At 42.6% G+C, this 27,271-nt stretch overlaps 1 protein-coding gene across 1 annotated transcript in view; it reads right to left on the bottom strand.

Moving 5' to 3' along the window:
* The window catches only part of LOC139418202 (protein phosphatase 1E-like), a 78,896-nt gene extending 51,865 nt beyond the window's left edge, over positions 1–27,031 (bottom strand). Inside the window, exon 1 of the mRNA XM_071167474.1 lies at positions 26,768–27,031. Within this exon, the coding sequence (XP_071023575.1) occupies positions 26,768–26,949 (182 nt within the window). The 5' untranslated portion in view covers positions 26,950–27,031. The remainder of the gene's footprint in view (positions 1–26,767) is intronic.
* Between the last annotated feature and the right edge of the window lie 240 nt (positions 27,032–27,271).

Genomic DNA, 27,271 nt, shown 5'->3' with positions numbered 1-27,271 from the left:
TCAGTGTGTATCTGTGAGTGTGTGTACTGTTGTAGCCTGTGGTATTTAGGCCTACTTACAAAGTCACATCATAAATTGAAAGCACACCCATTGTTTATGCTGTAACTTCACACGTGACCTTGAATTAAAAGCAGTTAGTAGACCTACGGCTCCAACAGAGCTTCACAAAAATTATTGACACAGAGGAAAAATGCTAAATCTGATAACACAGATTAATATGTGCAGGCCTACACCCCCAAGTAACACTTGCTATGCAAGTGCAGAGGGGGCTTTAGCAGCAAAACATCCTAGAAGAAATGGCTGACAGCAACGGGTTCTCCTACCATGCCATTGCAAACAGTGTTGTGCTACACACAATATCTACCATATCTGCCAGACTGTTCCCCCGTGAGCAGCAGTCTAAGTTCATCTTGAGATGTTCCTTGAACTCTTCCTTCACGTAGCCTACCCCTTTAAGCTTGTCATCACTGACCAATGACTAACTTGCCAAAGTGACACACAATGTTCCTCACTTTCTCCACTGTGCAGGACAGCTCCACTCTCAGCTCGTACTGGGTGTCTGTTTCTTCGTGCTCCCCATCATCCACTTCAACACCAAGTTTGTGTTGCGAGAAGGCTCATGTTTCATTTATTTTATTCTATGGCTATATTTGGATACATTCAGGGGCTTCAATTGGGTATGGCAAAATATGGCAGTCACCATACCCTAGCTGTCACGATCGTCGTATGAAGGAGACCAAGGCGCAGCGTGGTATGCGTACATTCTCTTTATTAAAAGAATGAACAAACTAACAAAATAACAAACGAAATGTGAAGCTATACAATATAGTGCTGACAGGCAACTACACATAGTCAAGATCCCACACCAGAAAGTGGGAAAAAGGGCTATCCCCAATCAGAGACAACGATAAACAGCTTTTTCTGATTGGGAACCATATCAGGCCAACATAGAAATACAAAAACCCTAGAAGAACAAAACTAACCCTTGATGAACTAAACTAACCCTAGATTAACAAAACTAGAATACCCACTCTAGTCACACCCTGACCTAACCAAAATATAAAGAAAAGGGTGACACTAGCTCAGGGGTGGACAACTCCAGTCCGCAGGGGCCAGATTGGTGTCACACTTTTTCTCCTTCCCTAGCAAACACAGCTGATTAATCAAATTGCATTCTAAACTGAAGATCATGATTAGGTAATTATTGGAGTCAGGTGTGTTAGCTGGGACTGGGGCAAAACTGTGACAACAATCAGGCCCCCGAGGACTGGAATTGCCCACCCCTGCGCCTAGCTCAACACCACCAATTTAAAATAGGCTACTAAAATCAAACCAATCCTGATTAAAAAGGAAATGCAGTGTAGCAGTATTTGACCGCCGGCTTTAGGAACATACAGACGGCTCAGAGCAGGGCGGGAAGGCTTAGCTGGCTTTAGGAACATACAGACGGCTCAGAGCAGGGCGGGAAGGCTTAGCTAGCTTTAGAACTATGGACAGAGCATCAACGCAGCTCTGCAGTGAACAGCACAACTTTGCTCTCAAAACAGAGCAGAGGTGGGAGATGGCTGTAGATGGCTAGCCAGGTAACTGCTGTCTGACTTGACATGGAACTAGTGTTTTTGGTCCCGGTGTTGAGCTAGTGCGTAGCAGCTAATTGGTGTATGACGTGTTTGTCCTGTATCAACTGAGGTGAATGAAGTTACACCAGCCAAGGTGATATTTGGATAGAGTACATTTTGGTTGTTTTTTTCTGCTCTTTAAATAGAATTTTAGTTAACATTGTGGGGGGGTGGATTCACTTTGCCATACCCTGTTTAGTTGAAATGACGCACGCCCCTGGATACGATGTAGGCTAGCCTGTGTTTTGACCAACATTTTATTTTGTGAAAAGTACAATTTAAAATGTTAAATGTCTAACAACTACTGTACTGCTCCCCCTCCAACCTAATGTTGCTGCTAAAATTATTATTGATTAGATATATTACTACCACCGTGCTACTGTTCATTGATTATTGACTGTCATTACCGTTAGTACGTATCTATTTTATCTTGCTACTGGTCACTATTACTCCTGTTCATGTACAGTGGCTTGTGAAAGTATTCACCCCTTTGGCATTTTTCCTATTTTGTTGCCTTACAACCTGAAATTAAAATTGATTTTTTTTGGGGGGGGGGGTTATATCATTTGCTTTATACCACATGCCTACCACTTTGAAGATGCAAAATATTTGTTTTTGTGAAACAAACAAGAAATAAGACAAAAACACAGAAAACTTGAGCGTGCATAACTATTCCTCCGTCCCAGTCTCAAATCTCTAGAAGACTGAAAAAGGTTTCCCCCAAGATTTTCTCTGTATTTAGCACCATGCATCATTCCTTCAATTCTGACCAGTTTCTCAGTTCTTAACGATGAAAAACATCCCCACAGCATGTGGCTGCCACCACCATGCTTCACTGTGAGAATGGTGTTCTCGGGTGATGTGAGGTGTTGGGTTTGCGCCAGACATAGCATTTTCCTTGATGGCCAAAAAGCTCAATTTTAGTCTCATCATCTTACATCTCATATCTTCTTCCATATGTTTGAAAGTCTCCATTTTGGTGAACACCAAACGTATTTGCTTATTTTTTTCTTGAAGCAATGTCTTTTTTTCTGGCCACTCTCCCATAAAGCCCAGCTCTGTGGAGTGTACGGCTTAAAGTGGTCCTATGGACAGATACTCCAGTCTCCGTTGTGGAGCTTTGCAGCTTCTTCAGTGTTATCTTTGGTCTCTTTGTTGCCTCTCTGATTAATGCCCTCCTTGCCTGGTCCGTGAGTTTTGGTGCGCGGTCCTCTCTTGGCAGATTTGTTGTGGTGCCATATTCTTTACATTTTTTAAATAATGGATTTAATTGTGCTCTGCGGGATGTTAAAAGTTTCTGATATATTTTTATAACCCAACCTGATCTGTACTTCTCCACAATTTTGTCCCTGACCTATTTGGAGAGCTCCTTGGTCTTCATGGTGCCCCTTTCTTTGTGGTGTTGCAGACTCTGGGGCCTTTCAGAACAGGTACTGAGATCATGTGACAGATCATGTGACACTTAAATAAAGTCCACTTGTGTGCAATCTAACTAATTATGTGACTTCTGAATGGTAATTGGTTGCACCAGATCTTATTTAGGGGCTTCATAGCAAATGGGGTGAATACATATGCACACACCACTTTTCCATTCGTTATTTTTTTTATTTTTTTTTTAACAATTTTTTTTTGTTGTGTGTATGTCCATTACATGAAATCCAAATAAATTGTATCAATTTAAATTACAGGTTGTAATGCAACAAAATAGGAAAAACGCCATGGTGGATGAATACTTTTGCAAGGCACTGTATATATTAGTATCTATCTACAGTGCATTTGGAAAGTATTCAGACCCCTTGACTTTATCCATATTTTCTTACGTTACAGCCTTATTCTAAAACTGATTAAATAGTCCCCCCATCAATCTACACACAATATTCCATTATGACAAAGCAAAAACAGGGTTAGAAATGTTTGCAAATGTATTAAAAATAAAAAACTGAAACATCACATTTACATAAGTATTCAGACCCTTTACTCAGTACTTTATTGAAGCACCTTTGGCAGCGATTACAGCCTTGAGTATTCTTTGGTATGACGCTACAAGCTTGGGACACCTATATTTGGAGAGTTTCTCTCATTCTTCTCTGCAGATCCTTTCAAGCTGTCAGGTTGGATGGGGAGTGTCGCTGCACAGCTCTTTTCAGGTGTCTCCAGAGATATTCGATCAAGTTCAAATCTGGGCTGTGGCTGGGCCACTCAAGGACAATTGTTGTCTTGTTGGAAGGTGAACTTTCGCCCCAGTCTGAGGTTGTGAATGCTCTGGAGCAGGTTTTCATCGAAGATCTCTCTGTAATTTGCTTTGTTCATCTTTCCCTCAATGCTGACTAGTCTCCCAGTCCCTGCCACTGAAAAACAGTCTCATAGCAAAGGGTCTGAATACTTATGTAACTAAGGTATCTGTTTTTTATTATTAGTAACTTGTTTTCACTTTGTCATTATAGGGTATTGTGTGTAGATTGATGAGGAAAAACATGTATTTAATCAATTTTAGAATAAGGCTGTAACGTAACAACATTTGGAAAAAGTCAAGAGGTCTGAATACTTTCCGAATGCACCGTATCTATACTCAAGTATCCCTGCATATTGTAAATTTGCTATTGGCACTAACCCTGTATTTGGCTTCCAATCTTATTTCTTGTTTTCTTTATTATAAATATTTATAATTTGTATTAGTTATACTATTTTGATAGGTTAATGCACTGCTGGTTAGAGCATACAAGTTAAGCATTTCACTGTACTTCTGCATGTGACAACTTGAACATGCATGTATTCTTGGCCTACTGTATGTTTGGTGTTGATTTATTTAGCCTATTTAATTATCATTGCCTAGCATTCCTATTAATAGGCCTTACGTAGGCTGTTACGCCCAGATGTACCCTAAAGTGGTTTTGTTCATTTGAACCTTTTCTATTTTTGCCTAGGTGTTTCAAAACCCCAATGACATAAATAAATATTTTCAAACAAGACCTTGAGAGATGATCATTGACTTTACTGGTTTAGAATTATGCTACCATTGATTGTTAGGCTAAAAAATGATAAATGTAATAAGAACATTTTAGATTTGGCTTATATATAAAAACTGTTTAAGTGAGAAGTAGACATTGGTCTGAAGCTGAAAAAGAAAGGAAATTCACGAGTGCCATAATGCAAACTTAAACCATGCTTTACCAAGATTTTCCAGCACACAGCTTTGACTTACTACAGTATCTATGTTGGTCTACTATACTTCCAACAATGTGTAGGCAGGTTGCTTAGGATTCAAACCTTCTCAAACAGCCTAATTCATATTCATTACAAAGGTAATGCATGGCATTCTTCTCACCTGACACAAAGACTGCCCGGAGCATTCCACTACCTTTTCAATACTTTTTTCATCCATGAAAGCATGCTTTGCTTTTATACTTACAACACCAGATTTGATTGAGTGAGTTTTTTTTTTTTTGGTACTAATGTGCTGCCTGTCTGTATTTCCTTAAACCTTTATTTTAACAATACATATCATTGAAAAATAAATATTTTTCATAAAGATCTTTTTTGGTCAGTAGGTACCCAACATAAAAAGCAGGATGTGGTATGTTCGACACAGTCACTCATATACACTGAGTGTACAAAACATTATGCTTTTTCCATGATACTGACTGGGCAAGATAAAAGATTTAAGTGCCTTTGCACGGGGTATGGTAGTAGGTACAAGGCGTACCGCTTTGTGTTAAGAACTGCAACGCTGCTGGGTTTTTCATGCTCTGTCACGCCCTTGGTTAGGTCAGGGTGAGATTTGGGTGGGCATTCTATGTTTTCTATTTCTTTGTTTTTGGCCGAGTGTGGTTCCCAATCAGAGGCAGCTGTCTATCGTTGTCTCTGATTGGGAATCATACTTAGACAGCCTTTTTTCCCACCTAATGTTGTGGGTAATTATTTATTTTCTGTGAGTGTTTGTGTGTGCCACGGTTGCATCACGTTCGGTTTCTGTTTACCTGTTGAAGGTTTCAATTCAATTAAAGATGTGGAATTACATGCACGCTGCGCCTTGGCTCATCTATGACAGGGAGTTTGAAGACAGTGAACGTGACAGAATTACCCACCACAAAAAGACCAAGCAGCGTGCGCCAACTTGGATGACGAGCTGGACCGGGGAGGAGATTCTGGCAGGGGACAAGACCCGGTCACAGAAGCCCGAGAGGCAGCTCCAAAAAATTGGTGGGGGAGGCACACGGGGAGATTGGCGGAGTCAGGGTTTAGACCTGAGCCAACTCCCCGTGCTTACCGTGGGGAGCATGTGACCGGTCAGGCACCGTGTTATGCGGTGATGCGCACTGTGTCTCCAGTGAGCATTCACAGGCCGGTGCGCTCTGTGCCAGCGCCCCGCATTTGCCGGGTGGAATTGGGCATCCAGCCAGGATGGGTTGTGCCAGCTCTACGCTCGAGATCTCCAGTGCGCCTCCATTTCCCAGTGTATCCGGTGCCTGCTCCACGCACCAGGCTTCCAGTGCATCTCCCCAGTCCGGTGAGACCTGTTCTGGCTCCACGTACGAAGCTTCTAGTGATGATCCATGGCACGAAGCCTCCAGTTATGATCCATGGCCCGGAGCCTGTAGTGATGATCCATGGCCCGGAGCCTGTAGTGATGATTCATGGCACGAAGCCTGTAGTGATGATCCATGGCCCGGAGCCTGTAGTGATGATCCATGGCCAGGAGCCTGAAGTGATGATCCATGGCACGAAGCCTCCAGTGATGATTCATGGCCCGGAGCCTGTAGTGATGATCCATGGCCCGGAGCCTGTAGTGATGATTCATGGCACGAAGCCTGTAGTGATGATCCATGGCCCGGAGCCTGTAGTGATGATCCATGGCCCGGAGCCTGTAGTGATGATCCATGGCCCGGAGCCTGTAGTGATGATCCATGACCCGGAGCCTGTAGTGATGATCCATGGCCCGGAGCCTGTAGTGATGATCCATGGCCCGGAGCCTGTAGTGATGATCCATGGCACGGAGCCTGTAGTGATGATCCATGGCACGAAGCCTGTAGTGATGATCCATGGCTCGGAGCCTGTAGTGATGATCCATAGCACGAAGCCTCCAGTGATGACCCATGGCACGAAGCCTGTAGTGATGATCCATGGCTCGGAGCCTGAAGTGATGATCCATGGCACGAAGCCTCCAGTGATGATTCATGGCCCGGAGCCTGTAGTGATGATCCATGGCCCGGAGCCTGTAGTGATGATTCATGGCACGAAGCCTGTAGTGATGATCCATGGCCCGGAGCCTGTAGTGATGATCCATGGCCCGGAGCCTGTAGTGATGATCCATGGCCCGGAGCCTGTAGTGATGATCCATGACCCGGAGCCTGTAGTGATGATCCATGGCCCGGAGCCTGTAGTGATGATCCATGGCCCGGAGCCTGTAGTGATGATCCATGGCACGGAGCCTGTAGTGATGATCCATGGCACGAAGCCTGTAGTGATGATCCATGGCTCGGAGCCTGTAGTGATGATCCATAGCACGAAGCCTCCAGTGATGACCCATGGCCGGGAGCCTGCAGTGAAAATCCATGGCCCGGAGCCTCCAGCGGCACTCTGCAGTCCAGAGTCTCCAGCGGTGGTCTGCAGTCCGGAGCCTCTAGCGGCAGCCAACTTGACACAACTGTTTTTCTAAATGGTCCTGTTTTATCAATTGCTGTACTAAACAATGGAGAGTTCATTACCTCTGTCAAATGACTATGTAGCTTAAAGTTTACTTTTGCAATAAAGATGACGATACAATAATACACATTTACAATAGGCCTATATCTAAAAAAAATAATGATTACTTTCCATGGTTTTTACACCGGAAGGTGATTATACAACATTATAACACAGAAAAAAGTATGCAATAAAAGGAAATTAAAAGTACACCATGACAAATGGCAACAGAAATAATGTAGTTATTTGTATTTATTTAATATACACTGCTCCAAAAAATAAAGGGAACACTAAAATAACACATCCAAGATCTGAATGAATGAAATATTCTTATTAAATACTTTTTTCTTTACATAGTTGAATGTGCTGACAACAAAATCACACAAAAATTATCAATTGAAATCAAATTTATCAACCCATGGAGGTCTGGATTTGGAGTCACACTCAAAATTAAAGTGGAAAACCACACTACAGGCTGATCCAACTTTGATGTAATGTCCTTAAAACAAAAGTCAAAATGAGGCTCAGTAGTGTGTGTGGCCTCCACGTGGCATTCAGGCTACCTCTGGCGAGCACATGGAGGGCTGTGCGGCCCCCCAAAGAAATGCCACCCCACACCATGACTGACCCACCGCCAAACCGGTCATGCTGAGGTCTTGTTGAACAGCTGAGTAATAGAATCAGGTGTGGTAACACTGGGCTTGAACAAAAAGCCTGCATAGGCTTGTCAATAGTAATTTTGGTAACTCCTGATATAAACACTGACAAATGATAAACTTCTGAGAAACACATGTAAAATACAAAGTCATTTGACAAGTACAAAACAGTTAAGAATACATATTTACAAATCTGACATTAGATAGGTGCTCCAGCTACAAATGTTCTTAGTAATGCTGTACACAGCTGTTCAACTATAGTAAAAGAGCACACATTCCCACATTTATAAATGTCAGTATATATATGAAAACAGATGGGAGTACTCACATCATTTGTAACAGAACATACATAAGGGCTACTGATAGTGTGCGATGTACTGTGTGCATATGAATAAGCTTATGTCATTTGTCAGCTCCACGTGGGCCAGCTTGACAAATTTCTTAACCTCTCAAATGACAGAAGGTGGCGCCTGAGCAAGGGAAACGTTCACAACCTGTGCAACTTATCGTGTGCATTTGTACCATAGGGATGCCGTGCATCAGGCAGATGAGGGCAACAATATCTTCCTTGAGAGTTTGAGAGCTGGTCTCTCCATGTTCTCACCTCCGTAGTAGCAAGACGGAAGCACTAGTACACAACACTGCCTGTCCCTTGCCAATCAACAATGCCCAACGAATCCCAAAGGCTATTTTACGAGACACCTAATAAATCAAAAATAAGCACACACCGTGCGTCTGTTTCGGGAAAAGTACGGGACTATCAAAAACAGCACATTTTCAAATTTTTTACACAAAAGAGAACTGTCACAATATCCCGTTAGTCAAACCCAGGACCTTCAAGTCCCAGGGCGATGACACCAACCATTATGCTACGAACCCTGTAATAGATATGTCAACTTGACACTATTTAAATGGACAGTCTGGTGATAACAGCACGGGTTCATTCCAAAATGTTTGGTTAAACATTTTTCTAAAACAGTTGTGTTCAAAACAGTTTTATTTGATCACAAAGGGAACCAAGTTTGCAAACATGGGTTTTTATTTTGACTGAGCACAGGTCGAGCAAGCAAGCAAGCAAGCAAGCAATGATCAATAAAACAAATCAAATCTAATTTATTGGTCACATACACGTGTTTAGCAGATGGTATTGCGGGTGTAGCGAAATGCTTGTGCTTCTAGCTCCGACAGTGCAGTAATATCTAACAAGTAATATCTAACAGTTTCACAACATATACCCAAAATACACGTAAATCTAAGTAAGGAATGGATTAAGAATATATACATATATGACAGAGCGGCATTTGACTAAGATATTTATACACAATTAAGTGACTAAGATACCGTAGAATAGTATGCAGTACAGTATGGCCAGTGATTCCTAATCTGTCTATGGGCAACCTTCTCTGATGTGCTAGTGATGGCTGTTTAGCAGTCTGATGGCCTTGAGATAGAAGCTGTTTTCAGTCTCTCGGTACCAGCTTTGATCCACCTGTACTGACCTCGCCTTCTGGATGATAGCGGGGTGAACAGGCAGTGGCTCGGGTGGTTGATGTCCTTGATCTTTTTGGCCTTCCTATGGCATCGGGTGCTGTAGGTGTCCAGGAGGGTGGGAAGTTTGCCCCCGGTAATGCGTTGGGCAGACCGCACCACCCTCTGGAGAGCTTTGCAGTTGTGGGCGGTGCAGTTACCGTACCAGGCGGCGATACAGCCCGACAGGATGCTCTCAATTATGCATCTGTTAAAGTTTGTGAGGATTTTAGGTGTTAAGCCAAATTTCTTTAGTCTCCTGAGGTTGATGAGGCACTGTTGCGCCTTCTTCAGCACACTGTCTGTGTGGGTGGACCATTTCAGTTTGTCAGTGATGAAGCTGCAGTCCTATCGATGTGGATGGGGGGTGCTCCCTCTGCTGTTTCCTGAAGTCCACGATAATCTCCTTAGTTTTTTTTATGTTGAGTGAGAGGTTATTTTCCAGGCACCCCACTCCCAGAACCCTCACCTTCTCCCTGTAGGCTGTCTCATCGATGTTGGTAACTTCAGGTTTTCGGGAACAGATTGAAAAATAACCTGACACTGTGTTGATCAGGTCAGTGCAAATTTTGATTATAATGACAAGAATGGCATTGCCAGTGGAGGGAGTGTACTGATTACACCCAAGTGTCCAGGTCAGCAGTTTACACAGATGACTTCACCCATATGAAAAACCTTCCATAGCAAAATATACATAGCTAGCTAGCTACCTTTCTTTTGCTTCTCATCTAACTGGTGTTATCTAGCTAACTACAGTACAACTGCTAGCCTTCTACGAGCTGCTACTGTTGTGCATCAACCGAGTTGAACCCGGTTTAAGAACACAGATTCGGCTGAAAAGATGTTAGTAAATATAAATGCACCTGCACTGTGATAGTCTCAGAGGTCCGTTAAAAGCGCAGAGAGCATCATGAAGAACAAGGAACACACCAGGCAGGTCCGAGATACTGTTGTGAAGAAGTTTAAAGCTGGATTTGGATACAAAAATATTTCCCAAGCTTTAAACATCCCAAGGAGCACTGTGCAAGCGATAATATTGAAATGGAAGGAGTATCAGACCACTGCAAATCTACCAAGACCTGGCCGTCCCTCTAAACTTTCAGCTCATACAAGGAGAAGACTGATCAGAGATGCAGCCAAGAGGCCCATGATCACTCTGGATGAACTGCAGAGATCTACAGCTGAGGTGGGAGACTCTGTCCATAGGACAACAATCAGTCGTATATTGCACAAATCTGGCCTTTATGGAAGAGTGGCAAGAAGAAAGCCATTTCTTAAAGATATCCATAAAAAGTGCTGTTTAAAGTTTGCCACAAGCCACCTGGGAGACACACCAAACATGTGGAAGAAGGTGCTCTGGTCAGATGAAACCAAAATTGAACTTTTTGGCAACAATGCAAAACGTTATGTTTGGCGTAAAAGCAACACAGCTGAACACACCATCCCCACTGTCAAACATGGTGGTGGCAGCATCATGGTTTGGGCCTGCTTTTCTTCAGCAGGGACAGGGAAGATGGTTAAAATTGATGGGAAGATGGATGGAGCCAAATACAGGACCATTCTGGAAGAAAACCTGATGGAGTCTGCAAAAGACCTGAGACTGGGACGGAGATTTGTCTTCCAACAAGACAATGATCCAAAACATAAAGCAAAATCTACAATGGAATGGTTCAAAAATAAACATATCCAGGTGTTAGAATGGCCAAGTCAAAGTCCAGACCTGAATCCAATGGAGAATCTGTGGAAAGAACTGAAAACTTCTGTTCACAAATGCTCTCCATCCAACCTCACTGAGCTCGAGCTGTTTTGCAAGGAGGAATGGGAAAAAATGTCAGTCTCTCGATGTGCAAAACTGATAGAGACATACCCCAAGCGACTTACAGCTGTAATCGCAGCAAAAGGTGGCGCTACAAAGTATTAACTTAAGGGGGCTGAATAATTTTGCACGCCCAATTTTTCAGTTTTTGATTTGTTAAAGAAGTTTGAAATATCCAATAAATGTCGTTCCACTTCATGATTGTGTCCCACTTGTTGTTGATTCTTCACAAAAAAATACAGTTTTATATCTTTATGTTTGAAGCCTGAAATGTGGCAAAAGGTTGCAAAGTTCAAGGGGGCCGAATACTTTCGCAAGGCACTGTATGTGGTATAAAAAGGAAGGAAATACAATCATGAGGATCCACTTTTATATACAATATACCACTGCACAGACAGCGCATTCCACAAACAAAACAGCCCTAGCAATATCAACTGGAATTACATGGATCTTTTACTTCATGAATGTTGTCAATCGTTTTAAGCTCCAACGCGTGCCATCGGGTTTAACCAAGCTTACAAGTAATGTGGATATGGGTTGAGAAAAATCATTGGGGTTTATTATTTTCATTTCTTTTCATGTGGTACATTGAAAATGTGGTAATATACATCTTGAACCTTATGTCTGTTGCATTGGTGGAGGCATTTACTGTTTCAGTGTCATTTAATGCATGGGAAAGCATATCCTTATATAATAACAAAAATCTCTAATCATTCTATCTGAAGTTAATACCCTAGTTGTTATCACCCTAGCGAGTTTACAATAGGGATTCTTATTGGAATCTTATTGGAATGTCCTTCTCAGTTGTCTTGACTCACTGAAGTCTGAAATTTCCCTGTGTAACTTTAATCAGTTATTTGGACTAAAACAACTGATTGCTGAGCCAACCCGGGTGTGTATTGACACTAAATCAACTTTGGATTTGATTATTGTATCAGACCAAGAGAACGTCTGTCAGTCAAGAGTCTTAAATATTGGTTTTAGTGATCATTTGGTAACCTACTGTATCCGTAAGAAATCTGAAATGCTACCTGAGCCAGGTAATAACTACATGAAGGTACGGTCTATGAAACAATACTCAAAGGAACGTTTTGTAGAAGTACTTGGAATTTTATATAGGTCTCATGTACTAAACTGTGATGTTGATGAAGCTTGGTATCTCACTCAACCCTCTATCTCCGATGAAACAAATTCAAATCAAACAGAGGTCAGGGAAATTGATCACTTCAGAGATCTTAGACCTCATAAGGAAAAGGGATTCTACCTGGCCAGATTCAGAAGAACAAATCTTCAACCAGATTATGAAGGTTATATTAACTGTAGAAACCAGGGAAGATACAAAATGGATAAGGCCAAATCCCAACATTACAAAGACGCTGTTAATGACAACTTACATCAATCAGCCTTGTAAACTGTGGAAAATTTTAAAGGACATTGGCTCAAAAACTCCCCATAAAGATAAAATCTTGTAGTATTGGCCTGGATATTGATTATGTTTAATGCAATGACCAGGAAACGGTTGCAAATTATTTTACCATATTTTTTACCACTATAGCCTTATCTCTGGTTAAAAAGTTACCAACCTGCTCTGGACACTATGGCCAGTCTTTCATGAACAACTTTTACCATAGCAAAGGTATCACAAATGATTTGTTTGAGCTGTGCATGGTAACAGAGGACAAAGTTTCCAATCTACTATGCTTAATGAGCACAAACAAAGCAACTGGGCTGGATAACCTTCCTGAAAGAGTCATAAAGGAAAGTGCATGTGTCACTGCTAAAATGATAACGCATATTGTATAAACCTTTCTATTAGTAGTGGAACATTTCCCAATAATCTCAAAACAGCCCGGGTGGTTCCACTCCACAAGAAGAGCAGAAAAACATATGAAGGAAACTATAGGCCTGTGTCGATCCTCAGCACCGTATATAAAGTTGTTGAGAGATTTGTTTTTAATCAACTTGAGGGATACCTTCGAGCACAAACTACTTTATGAACTCCAATCTGGATTTAGAACAGCTCATTCCACTAATACTTGCCGTAACCACCTTTTTGATCACATCAAGCAGGAAAGTCGGAAGAGGAACTATACAGGTAGGGTCATGTTAGACTTGCAGAAAGCTTTTGACACTGTGGACCATGATATTCTCCTGATAAAACTGAAATGCATGGGTCTAAATGATGTAGCAGTGAATTGGTTTAGGTCTTATCTGACCAACAGAACACAAGTATGTAATGTTGGTGATGTTCTGTCAGAGGCCAAAGAAACATCCTGTGGAATACCGCAGGGATCAATTTTAGGGCCTCTCTTATTTCTTATATACGTTAATGATATACCAGATACAGTAAAGTGCAAGCTCCTGCTTTATGCTGATGACTCAGCCATACTGGTACCAGGTAAGGACACAGTTTACATAGAGGAGACCCTGAGTAAGGAATTCCATTTTGTTAGAGATTGGTTAACTGACAAAAAATTGTCACTACATTTGGGAAAAACTGAATCGATTTAGTTTGCAACAAAACGTAGATTGTTTAGGGCTGACAAGATAAAGGCAAACTGTGCAGGCAAGGATATTGAATCGAACTTATCTTGGTGTGTCCCTAGCTCAGTGCCTTTCTGGAGACCTGATTGCTGCCAAATTCTTCCTAAAATGGTGAATAAATTGAAATGTTTATATTCTCTAACACTAGATATTTTAACATCAAAGTTAAGAAACTGCTAGTCTCAACCTTGATCCAGTATCACTTTGATCATGCCTGCTCTGCTTGGTATTGAGGGCTATCAAAAAATAAAGAAAATGCAAATCATGCAAAATAATGTTTTCAGGTATATGCTGAATGTCCCCTAGGACCCACATAGGGGTACTGGAGTTCCGGTAGGTGGGCTTGTTGCCTTTGGAGTCCAGAGTGGACCAACTTAAATTAATCATATGTCTGACATCTTAAATGATCGTGCCCCAGGTTATATGAAAAACCACATTGATATGGTCTATAACCAACACAGTTACAATACCAGAGCTAGCGTTGTCTTGTAAAATACCAAGAGTTGCGAGGAGCATGTTTTTCTATACAGGCATTTGTCTATGGAATAGCCTCCCCCTGGAGATCAAGCAAAGAAAAAGTAGAAATAGCTTTAAAAAGCAGGGAAAGGTTTTAATTTGGACAAGGTTATCTAAGTAAGAGAAACCACACCACTGCCCCTTGTGCCCCCTACTGCTGGTCAGGTGTATTTGTTTGACTGATATGTATGATGTGCAATGAATAGATTGTTTTAGTGTGAAATGAATATGGTTGATTTTTAAGGTTAGGGAGAAGTGCAGTGAATAGTGCCACTTTTTAGGATATCAATATAAATTAATGTATGGTGGTTTATCATTTTTGTATCATTTTTTTCTTATTTTAATCATTATATGTGTTGTTGTTTTTACCATCGAGGACCACTTTGGAAACAAGCGTTTTAATTAATACTTTCACCCAAAATAAATTAAATTCAATGATGTTGACATAATCAGTCCAATCAAAGCTACGGTAGATATAATGTGATTTGACGTAATTTTATCTGAGGCCAAAGACCTTGAGCCTTATTGGATGAGCACTTCTAATGTAAATATATGGCAGCAGCCAAGGGGGATTGAACTGCCTAGCTCTCCCTGTAGATTCTGAGGTGACGTAGTGTCCCCATGAGTGACAGTACACTGAGCCAATCACGGCGCAACTAGAGAAGATTACCAACGCCTACAGAAAGCAGAGCGAGGCTGAAACACCTGCATTTTGGAGCTGCCTTACTCAAGAAAGCAAGAAAGAGACCATGTTTGTATGAGGCTTTATTCACTCAATAAATGTGTTTTTAAATTGTTAACCAACTGATATCTGGACACTAATTATTGCCAAAATAACATGCAAAAAACAGGCAACAAAAAAAACAGGTGGGGCTCTGACCCGCCACTGCTCGTCTCGAGATTTATGACAAATGGAGGCTGGCGGATTCCTTCTTTCTCTCTCTCTAAACCAGATGCCTGCAATGTGTCTTCTGTAAAATCTCTATCTAATTATTTTGTGTGTGTGTGTTTTGGGAGCAGCTGCTGTCAATGTTGCTGAAGAACAATCACGTTCTAATTCGATGCCAAAAAGCTCTTAGCCAGACTTTGGCTTGACACAAAAAATGAACAGGACAATTTCATCCGGGAGCTCTTGTGCATAAATACATGATTTGTTTTCATGTAAAGCACTCTTTGATGTGAGAGTTGAAAAATGAGTGGAATTGATCATTCGGAACAGAGCATCTCAGTCTTTTGTGAGATGGACAAATTGTAGGCCTGATTACAGTTGTCTCATTAATCCTGAACAACTGCAAGATTGCACTAACATTGTAATTACATTGAAGTTATTTAAGACGTGAATGGAAAACCACGCTTGATCCAGTACCACTCTGTGACGCTGTGGTAGTCCATTAGGACTGAGGCACTTTGGGTGAGGGAACAGATGAGCCCCCCTCTTCCTGTTGCGTTATGAATGAGGAGATGTGGTTGAAACAAGTGTGGAACATGTAAATGTCTCCCCTGCTCTTCTGATGTCCAATCCGGTCACACAGCAGTGCTCATTAACGCAGCCTTCAGTTGCAGCGCTTCCGACACCACACATTGTTACTCCAGCAGTGTACAGAAGCAAACTGTATGTGTGTGCGCGCGCGCGTGCTCACGAATGCATTTCTTGGAGGAATCCGGATGTGTGCATGGTTGTTTACAGCTGTGTGAGACGCACCTGTTTAATTAAGTTTAGGAGAGCTCTCCTCTCAATAACTGTCCATCAGCCACCCCAATGGGGGTAACGGGGGCAGCAGGAGACAAGGGAGTGGAGTGAATGGGGGAAGTAGGAGGCTTAGGCTCAATCCCAATACACACACCCCCACCCCTCCCCCTCTGTTTTGCACGATCCCGCAAGCCCCATCAAGTCGGAGTGGTATCCCAATTCAACTTTGAGCGAGGCGTAGCTTATAGCCCAACACCGTGCAGGACGTTTGGCATTTGCCAGAGAACACCAAGATTGGCAAATTCGCCACTGGCGCCCTGTGCTCTTCACAGATGAAAGCAGGTTCACACTGAGCACATATGACGGACGTGGCAGTCTGGAGACGCCGTGGAGAACATTCTGCTGCCTGCAACATCCTCCAGCATGACCGGTTTGGCGGTGGGTCAGTCATGGTGTGGGGTGGCATTTCTTTGGGGGGCCGCACAGCCCTCCATGATGTACATCTGGGACATCATGTCTCGCTCCATCCACCAACGTCACGTTGCACCAGACTGTCCAGGAGTTGGTGGATGCTTTAGTCCAGGTCTGGGAGGAGATCCCGCAGGAGACCATCCGCCACCTCATCAGGAGCATGCCCAGGCGTTGTAGGGAGGTCATAAAGGCACGTGGACGCCACACACACTACTGAGCCTCATTTTGACTAGGTTTAAGGACATTACATTAAAGTTGGATCAGCCTGTAGTGTGGTTTTCCACTTTAATTTTGAGTGTGACTCCAAATCCAGACCTCCATGGGTTGATAAATTTGATTTCCATTAATCATTTTTGTGTGATTTTGTTGTCAGCACATTCAACTATGTAAAGAAAAAAGTATTTAATAAGAATATTTAATTCATTCAGATCTAGGATGTGTTATTTTAGTGTTCCCTTTATTTTTTGGAGCAGTGTACACACACACACACACACACACATCTCAGAACAAGAGTTTTAATTGCTTCCACTGGTTAATCATGAATCCCCAAGAAATTGCAGAAAATTACTGCGTGAAGGAAATGCAACTTTTACATGTCAAACTGCTATTATAGAATGAAAGTCCTGCTTCAATACTACTCCACATTGAACTACAGCCAGAGGATGGGCACATTACGAGCACATTGTTGTTTTGCAGTTCTCATTTGTTGTTCATATGTTAAGTACGTATTTGTTGCATGAGAAATATAAGGAAAGTTATTACTGCCGCCAGTACAGGCTTTGTGAAAAACACAAGGGTTGTCGTCAATGAATTGCGTGGTATAGGCAATGCCTTGGTGGCTTCTGCTGATCGTGTGAGTGATGAAGCGATGTCCAATTTCGTAGGGTTATTTATTATTTCTCCCTACCATTAGTTGATCCGTTTGGAGGGACATTCCCCCACCGAGAGACACTCAGGGCTAAGGGAAAGAAATACAGTGTAGACATTGTTAATGTTGCAAATTACTATTGTAGCTGGAAAATGCAGATTTTTTTATGGAATATCTACATATGCGTACAGAGGCCCATTATCAGCAACCATCACTCCTGTGTTCCAATGGCACGTTGTGTTAGCTAATCCAAGTTTATCATTTTAAAAAGCGAATTGATCATTAGAAAACCCTTTTGCAATTATGTTAGCACAGCTGAAAACTGTTGGTCTGATTAAAGAAGCAATAAAACTGGCCTTCTTTAGACTAGTTGAGTATCTGGAGCATCAGCATTTGTGGGTTCCATTACAGGCTCAAAATGGTGAGAAACAAAATATTTTCTTCTGAAACTCATCAGTCTATTCTTGTTGGAAGCGGGCAGGTGTGAGTGCATCTGCACGCACAGTGAGGCAAATACTTTTGGAGGATGGCCTGGTGTCAAGAAGGGCAGCAAAGAAGCCACTTCTCTCCAGGAAAAACATCAGGGACAGACTGATATTCTACAAAAGGTACAGGGATTGGACTGCTGAGGACTGGGGTAAAGTAATTTTCTCTGATGAATCCCCTTTCCGATTGTTTGTTTGGGGAATCCGGAAAAAAACTTGTCCGGAGAAGACAAGGTGAGCGCTACCATCAGTCCTGTGTCATGCCAACAGTAAAGCATCCTGAGACCATTCATGTGTGGGGTTGCTTCTCAGCCAAGGGAGTGGGCTCACTCACAATTTTGCCTAAGAACACAGCCATGAATAAAGAATGGTACAAACACATCCTCCGAGAGGAACTTCTTCCAACCATCCAGGAACAGTTTGGTGACAAACAATGCCTTTTCCAGCATGATGGTGCACCTTGCCATAAGGCAAAAGTGATAACTAAGTGGCTCGGGGAACAAAACATCGATATTTTGGGTCCATGGCCAGGAAACTCCCCAGACCTTAATCCCATTGAACTTGTGGTCAATCTTCAAGAGGCGGGTGGACAAACAAAAACCCACAAATTCTGACAAACTCCAAGCATTGATTATGCAAGAATCCAGCTGCCATCAGCTGCCCAGAAGTTAATTGACAGCATGCCAGGGCAGATTGCAGAGGTCTTGAAATATAAGGGTCAACACCTTAAATATTGACTCTTTGCATCAACTTCATGTAATTGTCAATAAAAGCCCTTGACACTTGTTTGTAGTAGTAACATCTGACAAAAATATCTAAAGACACTGAAGCAGCAAACTTTGTGGAAATTAATATTTGTGTCATTCTCAAAACTTTTGGCCACGACTGTAGAAGGCTAATGTTAACTAGCTAACGTTGCCCATGAATGGAAGTTAGGCTACCGAGCAAGCATTTTAGCCAGTTAGCCCAGGACAACAAAAAATAAAAGCATGTAATGTATGACAGAGTGATAGACCGTTTCGTCAGCATGAAAGAGAGGAGGATGGCATTGGTGTAGGGTGAGTCAACATGCATGCACACATGCAAACAGAAATCCACATCATATTTAGCTTATGTTGATTGGACTAAATTGTTGAAGTTGAAATGGTGCTTGAATAGTGGAGGCAGCTTCTGTTTTCTTAACTCTCTGTGGTTCTAAATCAGTAGTTGTTTAGTAGTCCGAAAATGTCGGAAACATTAACTTGCTTGACCATGTTGTAGGTTATGTAACTGTCTCTTACTGTACATGCAATATGCTTTGTGGACTTCACTGGACAGAGGTTGCTATCCGGTTTTGTGATAAAACAAAAAAGTGTGGTTGAATTTATTCTGCTACTAGGACTTCTGATTGTCTCTGCCTTTAGGCCTTTATTTCACAGTCGCAAGGCATATGAATGAACAGGTTGTAGAGCAAACAATGCAATTATCACAAGACATAGGTTGTAATATGGCATGGGGGGGGTTGACTTCCCCAGTGATTTTACCCATGCACCCCTACTGATTGTTACCCATCCTCAAGACGACCTCTATAGCCGTTCCAACATAACTAGCTGTCAGGCAGTAAGTAATGTCTATCTTTAGCCACCACAGCATATGTATTGAATTATGCATTGCATATATTGCATAAGCTCCTCCTGTGGTTATTTCTCTTTATAATGACATGGTGGAATTGTGAGGACAAATGAGCCTGCTGACATGTATGCCTGCATCCATTTTGTTCCTCTCTCTCCCACTCCCTTGTCAACAGCCATCATTAAGGGGTGTAAGGAACACCTGACAAGCTGCTCAGTTCACCCAGCTTCAAAGTGCCTTGTCAAATAAGGAGATGGTGATGGCTTCAAACACAAGCGGACTGGGTTTGCAAAGCCGAGCTGCTTTCATCATTAGCATTGTTATAAGGTTATTAGTCAGCTGCTCTGACACACACACACACACACACACACACACACACACACACACACACACACACACACAATCTATCTTCTGAGCTTGTGCTGCTAGGTGACATAATCTGGGACATGCTTAACACCCCGGCCATCCTACAATCTAAGCTTGATGCCCTCAATCTCACACAATTTATCAATGAACCTACCAGATATAACCCCTAATCCGTAAACACGGGCACCCTCATAGATGTCATCCTAACTAACTCACCCTCCAAATACACTTGTTTTTGTTTTCAACCAAGATCTCAGTGATCACTGCCTCATTGCCTGCATCCGTAATGGGTCTGCGAGCAAACGACCAACCCTCATCACTGTCAAACGCTCCCTAAAACACTTCTGTGAGCAGGCCTTTCTAATCGACCTGGCCGGGGTATCCTCTAATGACATTGACCTCATCCCGACAGTAGAGGATGCCTGGTTATTCTTTAAAAGTGTCTTCCTCACCATCTTAAATAGGCATGCCCCATTCAAAAAAATTTAGAACCAGGAATAGATATAGCCCTTAGTTCACTCCAGACCTGTCTGCCCTTGACCAGCACAAAAACATCCTGTGGCGTTCTGCATTAGCATCGAATAGCCCCCGTGATATGCAACTTTTCAGGGAAGTTAGGAACCAATATACACAGGCAGTAAGAAAAGCTAAGGCTAGCTTTTTTAAACATAAATTTGCATCCTGCAGTACAAACTCTTAAGTTTTGGGACACTGTAAAGTCCTTGGAGAATAAGAGCACCTCCTCCCAGCTACCCACTGCTCTGAGGCTAGGAAACACTGTTACAACCGACAAATCCACTATAATTTGAGAATTTCAATAAGCATTTCTCTACGGCTGGCCATGCTTTCCACCTGGCTACCCCTACCCCGGTCAACTGCCCGGCACCGTCCACAGCAACCCGCCCAAGCCCCCACCATTTCTTCTTCACCCATACCCAGATAGCTGATGTTCTGAAAGAGCTGCAAAATCTGGACCCCTACAAATCAGCCGGGCTAGACAATCTGGACCCTCTCTTTCTAAAATTATCTGCCGAAATTGTTGCAACCCCTATTACTAGCCTGTTCAACCTCTCATTCGTATCGTCTGAGATTCCCAAAGATTGGAAAGCTGCCGCAGTCATCCCCCTCTTCAAAGGGGGAGACACTCTAGATCCAAACTGCTACAGACCAATATCTATCCTACCCTGCATCTCAAAGGTCTTCGAAAGCCAAGTTAACAAAAAGATTACTGACCATTTTGAATCACATCGTACCTTCTCCGCTATGCAATCTGGTTTCCGAGCTGGTCATGGGTGCACCTCAGCCACGCTCAAGGTCTTTAACGATATCATAACTTTCGACTCTGTCAATCACCACATTCTTATTGGCAGACTCAACAGCCTTGGTTTCTCAAATGATTGCCTCGCCTGGTTCACCAACTACTTCTCTGATAGAGCTCAGTGTGTCAAATCGGAGGGCCTGTTGTCCGGACCTCTGGCAGTCTCTATGGGGGTGCCACAGGGTTCAATTCTCTGGCCGACTCTCTTCTCTGTATACATCAATGATGTCGCTCTTGCTGCTGGTGATTCTCTGATCCACCTCTACGCAGACGACACCATTCTGTATACTTCTGGCCCTTCTTTGGACACTGTGTTAACTAACCTCCAGACGAGCTTCAATGCCATACAACACTCCTTCCGTGGCCTCCAACTGCTCTTAAACGCAAATAAAACTAAATGCATGCTATTCAACAGATCATTGCCCGCACCTGCTCGCCCATCCAGCATCACTACTTTGGACGGCTCTGACTTAGAATACGTGGATAACTACAAATACCTAAGTGTCTGGCTAGACTGTAAACTCTCCTTCCAGACTCACATTAAGCATCTCCAATCAAAAATTAAATCTAGAATTGGCTTCCTATTTCGCAACAAAGCCTCCTTCACTCATGCTGCCAAACATACCTTCGTAAAACAGACCATCCTACCGATCCTTGACTTCGGCGATGTCATCTATAAAATAGCCTCCAACACTCTACTCAGCAAACTGGATGTAGTCTATCACAGTGCCATCCGTTTTGCCACCGAAGCCCCATACACTACTCACCACTGCGACCTATAAGCTCTCGTTGGCTGGCCCTCGCTTCATACTCGTTGCCAAACCCACTGGCTACAGGTTATCTACAAGTCTCTGCTAGGTAAAGCCCCGCCCTATCTCAACTCGCTGGTTACCATAGCAGCACCCACTTGTAGCACGCGCTCCAGCAGGTATATCTCACTGGTCAACCCCAAAGCCAATTCCTCCTTTGGTCACCTTTCATTCCAGTTCTCTGCAGCCACTGACTGGAACTAACTGCAAAAATCACTGAAGCTGGAGATTCCCCATCTCCCTCACTAGCTTTAAGAACCAGCTGTCAGAGCAGCTCACAGATCACTGCACCTGTTCATAGCCCATCTGTATACAGCCCATCTATCTACCTCATCCCCATACTGTATTTATTTATTTAGCTCCTTTTGCACCACAGTATCTCTACTTGCACATCCATCTTTTGCACATCTACCATTCCAGTGTTTAATTGCCATATTGTAATTACTTCGCCACCATGGCCTATTTATTGCCTTAACTCCCTTATTTGACCTAATTTGCACTCACTGTATATAGACTTTGTTTTCTTTTTTTCTACTGACTGTATGTTTTGTTCATTCCATGTGAAACTCTGTGTTGTTGTATGTGTCGAACTGCTATGCTTTATATTGGCCAGGTCGCAGTTGCAAATGAGAACTTGTTCTCAACTAGCTTACCTGGTACAATAAAGGTGAAAAAAACTAATTTAAAAACACACACACACACACACCCTTCCCAGGAATTGCACTGCTGTAGCGGGACAGAGGTAGCCACTCGTTAACAATAACTGAGTGAGGTCTGCGTCCTACTTTGCTTCCGACAGTGCTGCTTCCAGCATATTCTGTCAATCACAGAGTAGGTACAAATTAAAATGAAGGTCAATGGTCTTACTTGTGTTTGATGGTTGGATAATGATCAACTGTTATATTTGATGGCTGCATAAGTACATGATCTTTGTGTACAGTGTTTCAGAAATCCAGACAGACAATAAGCACAGATTTCCTGTTCGCAAAGCCAAAGCATTCCTGTCACTTGAATGTTTTTGAATCGTGACAATCATACCCTACTTTTTTGGGTTAAATTCAAAAGTGAGTTCTCATTAAATGTGACATATACGATAAAGAGCGCAGTCCCACTTCGGTGTCGTGATTCCTTTATCCTCCAGAAGTATCATTACGTGTCATCCATGACAGTTTGAGAGGAGGGTTGCGTCTCACCCACACACTGAGCCAGCTGACGCTGGCCCGGGTGTACCATGTCACAATTCCCCCCCACATAAGTGTGAAACCGAACTGATTTCTCTACCTTTCAAATGTGTGCCTATAATCTCTCAGGTAGGGATGGGAATTCACACTGGCGTCATTGCAAACGTACACACACACACACAAATCCATATCTGCGTTCATTTCCACCATTTCGGATACGCACATACGCACACTGTGAGCAACTCGCACGCACGCATGCACGCACACACACACACAGGGAGAGCAGCAAAGGGGATCTCCACCTCTCTCCCAGGCCTATTATTAGATCTTCAACCCAGAGACAAAATAATCACACGTTCAGCTGAAACACAACAGGAGCTGATGCATGCAGCACAGTGTGTAAGAATATGTCTCACTTTGTGCCATATTAAGACATTGCTCTCCTTTAAAAATACTATCATTAGAGCTGCAGGAATGACACAGTGGAAAACAAACAATCAAACTATGGTAACTTTAGAGAGAGGGAACCAGGAAACACTGCAAATATCCACAAATGGAAATTGTTTTTGTGTAATAAATGCATAATATGTGAGTTCTCATTAGATAAACGTAGGCTTATCCATGGGGTCAATTACATTTCATATATGTCAATATATACAGTGGGGCAAAAAAGTATTTAGTCAGCCACCAATTGTGCAAGTTCTACCACTTAAAAAGATGAGAGAGACCTGTAATTTTCATCATAGGTACACTTCAACTATGACAGACAAAATGAGAAGAAAAAAAATCCAGAAAAATCACATTGTAGGATTTTTTATGAATTAAATTGCAAATTATGGTGGAAAATAAGTATTTGGTCAATAACAAAGGTTTCTCAATACTTTGTTATATACCCTTTGTTGGCAATGACAGAGGTCAAATGTTTTCTGTAAGTCTTCACAAGGTTTTCACACACTGTTGCTGGTATTTTGGCCCATTCCTCCATGCAGATCTCCTCTAGGCTGTTGCTGGGCAACACAGACTTTCAACTCCCTCCAAAGATTTTCTATGAGGTTGAGATCTGGAGACTGGCTAGGCCACTCCAGGACCTTGAAATGCTTCTTACGAAGCCACTCCTTCGTTGCCCGGGCGGTGTGTTTGGGATCATTGTCATGCTGAAAGACCCAGCCACGTTTCATCTTCAATGCCCTTGCTGATGGAAGGAGGTTATCACTCAAAATCTCACGATACATGGCACCATTCATTCTTTCCTTTACACGGATCAGTCGTCCTGGTCCCTTTGCAGAAAAACAGCCCCAAAGCATGATGTTTCCACCCCCATGCTTCACAGTAGGTATGGTGTTCTTTGGATGCAACTCAGCATTCTTTGTCCTCCAAACACGACGAGTTGAGTTTTTACCAAAAAGTTATATTTTGGTTTCATCTGACCATATGACATTCTCCCAATCTTCTTCTGGATCATCCGAAAGCTCTCTAGCAAACTTCAGACGGGCCTGGACATGTACTGGCTTAAGCAGGGGGACACGTCTGGCACTGCAGGATTTGAGTCCCTGGCGGCGTAGTGTGTTACTGATGGTAGGCTTCGTTACTTTGGTCCCAGCTCTCTGCAGGTCATTCACTAGGTCCCCCTGTGTGGTTCTGGGATTTTTGCTCACCGTTCTTGTGATCATTTTGACCCCACGGGGTCAGATCTTGCGTGGAGCCCCAGATCGAGGGAGATTATCAGTGGTCTTGTATGTCTTCCATTTCCTAATAATTGCTCCCACAGTTGATTTCTTCAAACCAAGCTGCTTACCTATTGCAGATTCAGTCTTCCCAGCCTGGTGCAGGTCTACAATTTTGTTGCTGGTGTCCTTTGACAGCTCTTTGGTCTTGGCCATAGTGTAGTTTGGGTGTCTTTTATACTGATAACAAGTTCAAACAGGTGCCATTAGTACAGGTAACGGAGGACAGAGGAGCCCCTTAAAGAAGAAGTTACAGGTCTGTGAGAGCCAGAAATCTTGCTTGTTTGTAGGTGACCAAATACTTATTTTACACCATAATTTGCAAATAAATTCATTAAAAATCCTACAATGTGATTTTCTGGATTTTTTCCCCTCATTTAGTCTGTCATAGTTGAAGTGTACCTATGATGAAAATTACAGGCCTCTCATCTTTTTAAGTGGGAGAACTTGCACAATTGGTGGCTGACTAAATACTTTGTTGCCCCACTGTAAACACCAGGCCTACTGTCTGTTCTGGTAGTATAGGCTCTGGCAGCATCCAGAGCTGTGTGCACATTTGAATAAAACAAACAGTCATAGACAATAAGCTCTTTGTGCAAAACAGATCTAGCAGACTGATACAACAACTCATCTCAACGCTTCAGTCTCTCCCAAACATTCGGAATGGGTGGCATTGGCACAACACGATTAGGTCTTTGAAATGGGGCAATGGGGAGTGAACATCAAAATAATGTTGTATGATATGGAATGGCTTCAGTAAACTACTGACAGAAACCCAACACAGCACTTCCAATTCGACATTGAGTTCAATAGCTCTATGTAAATTAAACACAGATCAAACATAATACATTGAAAGCTCACATTTACAAGGTCAAGTATTCACTATTTCCAAACACTTGGGTGCCTTTTATAGTGGCAATTAAATGGCTCTAATTTAGACTGGGCTATGTTTGCTTCTTGTTGTGTCGTTTATTGGTGGTGTCAAAATTACAAGTATCAAATTGCAATCATCCTCGACATGCTTGAGAAATTCACAATGGTCTTTTCGGTCTCTTCGGTGGTTTGATGTACTATTTATGGGTGCGAGTGTGACGTAATATATCTAAAAATGCTGAAACCTGACCACACATATATAGCTTTGAATTTAATTTACTGTGGAGCCCGCGCCCACGAGCGCAGGTGAGCTAAAGATGGTTTCGAATACACAGAAAGTGAGAACAAAAAAAGGCAAATCAGGACATAGTGAACAAAGTGTGTATAGTGTCATCTCCGTACTGTTGTCATGCCTGTACGACTAAATTGTATGAATCGGAAAGACTGCTATGGTTAATATGAGGAATGCAATAGTTCCTTCCTACGAATGAAATGACGTCGTGCGACGCAAAAAGAGAGGGTGAATTCACATTAACTGTACCTCGAATAACTTGGATGCACGAATGGAAGGAGAGGAACCGACGTACAGCTGAAATATATTTGAAGTTCGTCTTTCCTCTCTTACATATGTCACAACATAAGCCATCCAATGACGTTGGCAGCAACATGGGAGATGACGATGTCAGGACATTGCAAGTGGCTTCACAGGCCACCCGGCAAAACTGACCGGAGAGCAATTCTGTAGCAACCAAATTGCTCACAAAATGTAAAAGCTGCTATTTTTTTTAGAACACTGTAGGCTATCGGTAGCTTATATTTTATATGAACTGTGTTTCCGTAAAATCAGTCATAGCAGATTATTGTAAAATAGACTTACAGCCAACACAATTATAGTGTACATTCACTTAGGTTGACTCCAAATTCCTGACCTATTCTAGTTGAAACTGGTCATGCCAAAGCGTTCGTTTAAGCTGCATACAAAACAATTTATAAAATCAAATCGGTACTTACTATTTGCACAGGTGCTGAAGACACATATCGAGGCATTCCCCTTCCACTTCGTCCGCCGAGGTGAGGTCCGATAAAGGGCGCATTGGGACAGGGTCGTTCTCCTGAAGTGGTGGCCTCATCTCTCGGAGGAACAGCTCCAAGAACCTTCGGAAGGTTTTCTCCTCTGCTGCAGAGCCGGCCATCACTTCTCATTCCTGGACAGAAGAGACAGCAGTATCCGGGCAAGAAGACTACTTCAAATCGCTGGCTGGACAGCTCCCCACTGGTGCCTGTTGGGAACGCGCGCGCGTAAACAAGGCTTTCGCTCTATCACAGAAGAGGGTGGGTGGATGATGATAACGTATAGGAAAGGGGAGGATTTTTTTTTATATAAAAGGGAGGAAGCGTCAGGTTTGGGAACGCGCACGTACAAGAGAGTCACCGCGAAATAAGATCAAAGTGAGGAATTTTTGTATGGAGGTTAATGAGTGTCGAATTTGTTAAACAAACAATTACTAATTTGCT

The sequence above is a fragment of the Oncorhynchus clarkii genome, chromosome 10 (genome assembly GCF_045791955.1).
Source record: "Oncorhynchus clarkii lewisi isolate Uvic-CL-2024 chromosome 10, UVic_Ocla_1.0, whole genome shotgun sequence".
Classification (NCBI taxonomy): domain Eukaryota; kingdom Metazoa; phylum Chordata; class Actinopteri; order Salmoniformes; family Salmonidae; genus Oncorhynchus; species Oncorhynchus clarkii.
Note: the sequence above shows the minus strand (reverse complement) of the source record. Positions and strands in the feature narration are given on the sequence as shown.